We start from the raw sequence: 7640 nt of genomic DNA on the forward strand, positions 1-7640 counted from the left end.
ATATATATATATATATATATATATATATATATATATATATATATAATAAAGGCCGTGTTCAGTTAGTTACTGATGCTATCTAGCATTACAAGCAAAGTTTCACTTTTCTGCCCTTCCTTAGATTCTACTCAAGTCTCTGTAAAAGATGCTGTAATTTTTCACTCAACTCAACCTAAGGGAGCTTTATTCTCTCTTTTTTGTTTGACCTCTGAAACTGAATTACTCCTACAGAGGACAATGTTTGGACCAGGATTACAGTTCAGACCAGTCCAAAATTCCAATAAGTCTTCAGACCAGTCCAAAACTTCAATCAGACTCGCACACAAACAAACAGCCTGTTCGTTTGGCTATAGATTGTCGTAAACAATCGTAAATTTTTAGCTAAAATAATATTTTTTTCTCACACAAATCGATCAACAATACTTCTTTATGAACCAACAAACAACGATACGAACCGGCGAAAGCTTGACGGGCGGGACCAAGCAAACGAACAGAAAACGAGAGACGTCAGCAGAGAAAGGTTCGCCGCTGACAGAGCTACGCATGTCACGCAGAGAAACAGACAAGAACAGTCTTAGAGACGTCACTTCATATCTGCAACAGCCAACAGTGCCGAGAAAGTGAGAAACAGAAGCCTGCATACAGTGGGACCCCCCAAGTCCCTTCCTTTTCTCTCAACCCCCCTCGTCTCCATTCTCCAGTCACCAAGCTCCAGCACTCTGATAATCTGTGTGCCCTCTTGCTCTGGATCACTCCAAGTGTCCAAAGATGTTTTCTTTTGTTGATAGTGCCAATTTTAGTTTATAAAATAGGTTCACATGAGTTCAAGAGGAGTTACAGTTCAGTAGTCAAATCTTGAGCAAGAGTTTCAGCAGTGGCTTTGCTTCTCTTTTGTTCTCTAGCATCTGTCCATGATTGTTCATGGGGTGCGACCAAGGCATGGTCTTTTGGGCATTTAGTGATCCTGTCATTCTCCAGATGCAGCAAGTCAAGAACTGGAGGTAGCAATAAATACCCTCAAGAAGAGCGAAATCTGCAGCATCTGTTCAAGATCTTTTTTGCTTGCATTTATTTCGACTTCTGTAAGGGAGTGAGAGGCATCCGAGATTCTAAAGGAGATGCATTGCAGCACAAGGCTCGGAGAGAATTGAGTTTGGTTTTTCTTTTTGGTCGTGGGGACATGAAGAGCGGCAGCGCCTCCGCTCCCAGCGGCGGCGCCGGCGGCCTGGCGATCACCGAGCGGCAGAAGCCGGCGCCGTCGTGCGTGGCGGCGCTGTTCCAGATGTTCGCCAAGAGGAAACTCTTCTCCTCGTCCTCCAAGAAGAGCAAGCTGCTCCCCCCAGGTGAGATTGCAACGGGACTGCGCTGTCCTTTCTCCGCGCAAATCATTCCCCCCTCCCCCCTTCGCGCAACTATGCGAATCCGCCGCTTTTCGTAAGCTTTCGTCTTCGGTGTTTCAGTCCGCGCGCACAAGTTCTCACCTGGGAGACCGCCGGTCGGCGGCGAGAAGACGGTGGTGGCCAAGATGAGACCCCTTCTGGTACGCTGTTTTCTTTTTCTTCATCAGATTTTTTTGGGTGGTGAAACTGCAAATTTTTCTTGTTTTCAAGTTGTGATGAACTCACCATGATATTTTGGGACCTTTGGCTTCTGCAAAACCATATGCCTGAAATGTCAAATTCTCCTGCCTCCAAGCCATTTACCATTTGTTTTGTTCCCCAATAGTTCTAACTCTTTCATGTTATTTTTCCTTCAGCTTGATTCTGCAGATTACTCAAGAAGCAAAACTGAATGCAATGGCACCAGTCACTACCCACAGCCTGGCCAAGACAGAAACTGCAGCGAGAACGAAATGTGTGCTCCGGGGGTGGTGGCCCGGCTGATGGGTCTCAGCTCGATGCCGGCCAACCAAAGCCATCAACGGCCGACCAAAGCCATAGACTCCTATGAACCCGGTGACCACTGGAATTCAGGCCGTCAAGATTGGTCTGGTACGTCTCGGAGCATATACACATCACCTCAGAAGCAACAGAAGACGGGGCAGCTCATAGATGATCGGCGCCACGACAATGCAGGTCAGTTCAATACTCCAGATACACGGCCATTGTGTCCACGAAGGCATGCACACAAGGTAGCCTCGCCTGTTAAGAGCCCAAGGTCAATGTCCAGCAGGAACAAGGCCCGGCTGATTGAAGCAGCAGTCAAGGTTCTGGAACCTGGTTTGCAGTCCAGGAATCGCCGTCTCTCTTGGAGACATACATACTTGGAGTATCCATGCAGCAGCAGTGATGGTGCGCCCGGTGCTGCTGCTGTCCTACATAATGTGTCTGATCAGTTCTTGAGAGATATGTGTGATGTTGACATACCAAGATTAGGTGCTCACAACACAGGAGCTACCTCTCTGGACAATTCTACTTCTGATCAGAGGACTGAAGAGGATACTTTTAAGAAGAGCATTCCAAGTAGGAGGTCAGACCAGAACGTACCATGTCAATTGCAACCTGAGTATTTGCTCTTCAGCTCAACTGAGAAGGCTGGATTTGGGGACAGTGTTCAGAAGATCTCTAATTGTATTGCTGATGCAAACCAAGATGCACCGAGAAAACAGCTGAAGAGCAATATATCCCGGTATAATGCTCCTCATGGTTCTCTCAAGCAAAACAACCTGAAGCAGAATGCACTGCCTGCAGCTTGTAAAGTGGCAGATCCAGGATATGTGACACAAAGTAAGAAGCATAGAAGTGGGGAGCGAAACATGAGAAACGGAGCTCAGGACTTTATTTCTTTGAACAAAAGGATGAATGACAGTGCATCTTTGAGGTCAGAAAGAAAGGTCCAGGATAGATTCGGCGAGTCACATACTAGTGCAGAGAAGAAGAACATGAGCACAAAAGGTTGTCGAGCCAGCAACCTTCATGGTGGAACCTCTAACAAGCTGAAGCTAAAGACTGGAACACCAAAAGCTATGGAGAAAGACATGATAATTGCAAAAGGAGCAGGGTTCGTCAGTGAGAAGCCGAAGCCTGCCAGTCCAAACTGTGCAAGAACTGATTTGCAGAGACAGCCAGTCTCACACAATGTTTCAAGGGGTAACAAAAAATCAGGCAACATTTCTTTCACTTCCAGCTCACCGATGAAGGTTGCCCCTACTTTGTGTGGTGACAATGCTAGTGGAACTGGTACTGCTGTACAGAGATCTCCAGTTGATACTTGCCCTAAGAGACGCTCTCGTAGAGATTGTCAAAATACGTCTCCTCAAAGAGAAATAGTTTTCTGGGAAGATTTACAAGGCACATCCAATGTGGAGTCTACTGAATCAGTTTTCTGTAACCAAGATGAGGTGAAAAATAGAGTTATTCTTGGCGGCAGAGCAGCCTCTTCTTTGTTCGAAAATAAGAGTTGTGGCCATGTTACAGAGGAGTCTTTAAGCAATGAACTGGTCAAGCAGCACAACTCAGTGGACTCTGCGATTTATGACAACAAAGACCCTTATAAAGTGGCCCACTTGCGTGAAACACGTAAGAAACATGCGGTCAGTACTCTTGATCTTTCTTGTTCCCAACCATGGTGTAATTCTGACGAAAACAACAATATAAGTTTCTGACAGAAAAATGTTGCTACCATCTGCAGGATGATGGAAAAGGCAGCATACCTTCTCCATCTATATCCAGAGGCAGCAGTAAGCACAGTCCTACATCTATTCTTCAATCTAGAAATGCTGATGATGCCTGCGTTCCTGGTATTCCATGCAATACTGCAGGTAAGGAAACAACCTTTTTTTCTTGTGTGTGCGCTGCCATTAATCTAGCTCTGTTCCTTATAATTAGTTTATTCTGCCCTTCCCGTTTTAGAATTTCAGTCTACAAGTAAAAGCTTTTGCTAGCGAACACTGTGGTTACCTAATCCTTTTATGTGGCATTATATAATAAACATCCTGGTTGATATGCCATGCAATTTGAGTTGTGATCTGACTATTTCTTGTTGTCAACTATTTCCAACAGAAGCTACCTCCACCAACAGCCATCAAAGGGAGACATGTACAGTAGCAGCTAGCATTGTGCAAGATATAACTACCGAGAGAAACCCCAGATGCGGCGATCCTAATTTTGGCCAGCATGGTGTTCAACCATCTGAACCCGATGAAGTCCAAGACAGCAAGCTGAAACACTCTGGAGAGGTTACAACAACTGTCGAACTGCTACTAACAAACGTCCGCGCTTCCACTCCACTCAATAAATCAGAGGAATCACCCAAGGCATTCCTCCTCCGAACAACCGAGTGCGCTCTCGCCACCTTGACGACAGGCTCCAACTCCAAGCAGGAGGATTTCATCAGCACCGCCATCATCAAGGACAAGGAAGCGAGCGCGCTGAGGAACCTCGCACTGGACTTCGTCTGGGACTGCCTGGACTCGATGTGCTCTGAGCTCTGCGACTCCGGCTACAGGTCGTTCTCGGAGCTGCTTGCGCTGATATGCACCGAGGAGAGGCTGGCGGACAGGGTCGGGAAGGAGATCGCGAGGTGCGGTGGCATGGCTGGGAGGAGCTTGGACGAGCTGGCTGTGGGCGAGGTCGAGCGCGCGGTGGAGGCTGGCATGGATCCCATGCTCGAGGCGGTTCAGATCGGCGCCCAGATCGAACAGGATCTTGTCCAGGAGCTAGTAGACGAAATCGGAGTAGATGTGTTAGCTCGGTGACTTCGCAGCTCCATATCCATATCCATATCTATATTCTATATATATTATATATAATATATAATTATATATCTATATCTTCTATACATCTGTACCTCTAATACTAAAAAGATAAAATTTCTTTCACCATAATTTTTCGTCCAGCCCTGCCACTCGTGTCCGTGTCGGTCTAGGAGTGGTCACTCATGTCCTGTCTGCGGATTCAGCTACATTAACATTGATTAGGAGTGGGGAAGAAAATAGCAAGAAATATGATTCTAGAGAAAGTAAACGTGGGAGAGACTTAATAGTTTTTAAAATAATGTTTAGATTCGAGTAGGCCTCTTTAACTGGGCTTACCTGGGCTGAATCTTTGTCGTTGAACCGGCTTCCTTGTGGGCTAGACCAAATCCATACAAGACTTTTTCCTTTTCTTTTCCTTTTCTCTTTTTTTTCTATAAAAACAAAGGTCTTGCAAAATCCACAAAAAATCATAGAAAAATCAGAAAAATACCAAACCAAAAATGTGATCTATCCATAGATGTTATAAACCTTGTTAGTCTATGCTTCATCTATAGGTGTGTTAAATCATCCTTGCATATGTTGCATGCATATAGTTTCGCCGATGACCAAGAACGTATCAGAGGCAAATCCGGAATACACGGAGGTAACCGAGGAGTTCGAAGCCTTCACTAAATTTTTGTTGTCCGGTTACTGCCTATGAGCCCCGGTGCATAACCATTACTTTTCAGCAATTATTATGTTTGTTTGCACATTAAGTTTTGAGGAGAAAGATTTACACCATTTGATGTAGTTTTGATTAGAAACAAAACTATTTTTTATGAAAATATGGTTAGTCAATGGTACAACTAATTATTTCGTGAACCAAAATCTTGGGAAGATTATTGTCTAATAAAATCTAAACAAATGTATTTATGTAATTTCTGATGAGGGCTATCGTGAAAAATAAAGAGAGGTCTCCCATCAGAATCATTGGCGGAGAGACAAATCACATCGATAAAAATGTTACGGAGATTGAAATGATGCATCAAAAAAAGCTACAAAGGTCGATATTGAGTCATAGAAACACATGGGTAGTATGAAAAATTAAAATTATGATATATTCATATATCTAAATAATTATGCGCTTTACAACGGAAGCAAAATATATCAATGTGTATTTTAATTCGATACAGGTTTAAGGCGTCCTTTGGTTCGTAGGGAAAATGGGGGAAAACATAGGATTGACAATCCTATAGGAATTGTTATTATTCATGTCTTTGGTTCACAGGAATGGAGTATATGAATAGTGTAGAAACTTTCGTTGTTTTGGAGAAAAACTATAGGAACTTTAGCATCCATTCAAACTTCTTGGTAAAAATCCTATGTTTTCCTATGGTCCATCCAAATGTTCGTTTCAAATTCCTGTATTTTTTAATCCTCAATTTTACAACTGCATTACTGTGTAATTTCTATATTTTTTTATTCCTATGTTTTTGCTTTCTATGTTCCATAGGGGGCCTAATAGGACATTGTTATTTATTGTGAACATTAACTTATATTATGGATGTGATGGTCATCATAAAATAAATGATAAAAGCATAAAACATAAGTAGATATATACCATTCACGTTTTGTAGGAATGTTTAATAGTTTTTTTCTCCCGTTGTAACGCACAGCCACATTTACTAGTAATAATAAAGAGGCAAAATATCTGGCTATTTTTTTCGTTCATCTATTTTTTTTGGTCCGTCTCTCTCTAACTACAGGACAATAGAGAGTTTTTTCGTCCAGACTTATATATATATACAACCCGTGCTTATACGAGTTAGAATAGCTCTTTTTAGCGTAATACGGAGTCCAATTTCAAAACGTATTGGGTAAGAGCTAAAAAAAATTTTGTGCAACAAAATTTTGATCAAGTCCAGTCCGTCGTTCCTTTAATTTTTCCTCCACGTCCTTTTCTTTTCCGTTTCCATCTCTTTTTTCTTTTTTTTTGGTAGTTGTCAAGCTTCCGTAATGTAATCCACCTCAACATGGTCGATTTTTCTGTTCTAATTTCCTTCTCACATGCGCACGTCAGCCTCGCAAAGGTAGTTTCTGATTATTTTTTTTTTCTGTCGGTGCACATGGTATGTTGATTCTTTTAAAAAAAATCTTCCAATGGCTAATAGTAATAGGCACGGATGATCAGCTCGGGAAAAAAAAATCGACCGGTGGCCAATCGTTTCCATGTTAGCTCATAGGAAAAAAAAAACGCAGCCAGTTCAGACACAAACAAAAACTATACTTTGGAACGGACAGACAAACGGATGTCAACCAAAACAAGACTCACGAACAGACAGAAAATTGGAAAGAAAAGGTAAAACAAACCCGGATGCGTACAACGGAAATCGTATATAGATTGTACGAGGAAAATCCTTCCAATCCTGCATAACTAGCTAGGAATCTTATATCTATATCGATATGTCAAAACATGAGCACGGAGTCACAAACCGTCTCGGATTGCACGTCGTCATGTTGGTTTCCCAAGCATGTGTTAGATTAATTTGGGCCAGGCCTATTATTTATTCTAATTAATCAAATAAACTTCAAAGGCCCACAATTATTGTTAAGTAGAAAAGTGATTAGTACCATATGGGAAATTCACTAAAAAGGTTATCAACTTAAATAGTGAGTCTTAGGACTCTCACATAGACAAGTTGAGAGGCAGAACCGGGTGGCCTGGCAACCAAAACCCTAGCCGCCGCAGCCAACTCCCAACGCCCAACCACCCTGTCCAGGTTCATTTCCCCGACAGGGCCTAACGGACAGATGGGGAATTGCCACGGCTATAATGAGGGGAGGGCACCCCCTGTTCCAGGTGTGCGAGACCCGACTCTTCCTCTTCCTCCTCTCCGCAACATCTGAGCGCTGAGCTGTTCATCTGCATCTCCGACCGGAGTTCCCTGCGCGCACAGGGACCTTC

At 43.1% G+C, this 7640-nt stretch overlaps 1 protein-coding gene across 2 annotated transcripts; it reads left to right on the forward strand.

Annotated features, from left to right (window-relative positions):
* The first annotated feature begins 719 nt into the window (after positions 1–719).
* Positions 720–4703, forward strand: LOC136514120 (uncharacterized). Of its 2 annotated transcripts, XM_066508106.1 has the most exons (6): positions 720–1001; positions 1130–1343; positions 1461–1540; positions 1757–3532; positions 3631–3760; positions 4002–4703. In XM_066508106.1, the coding sequence occupies exons 2-6, from the start codon at positions 1181–1183 to the stop codon at positions 4694–4696; spliced, it is 2844 nt and encodes a 947-aa protein (XP_066364203.1). In that variant the 5' UTR covers positions 720–1001; positions 1130–1180; the 3' UTR covers positions 4697–4703. The 2 variants fall into 2 exon arrangements, with proteins under 2 accessions (XP_066364203.1, XP_066364202.1); XM_066508105.1 differs by having other exon boundaries at positions 720–1343.
* Positions 4704–7640: the final 2937 nt, after the last annotated feature.

This window comes from Miscanthus floridulus, chromosome 16, assembly GCF_019320115.1.
Source record: "Miscanthus floridulus cultivar M001 chromosome 16, ASM1932011v1, whole genome shotgun sequence".
Lineage (NCBI taxonomy): Eukaryota > Viridiplantae > Streptophyta > Magnoliopsida > Poales > Poaceae > Miscanthus > Miscanthus floridulus.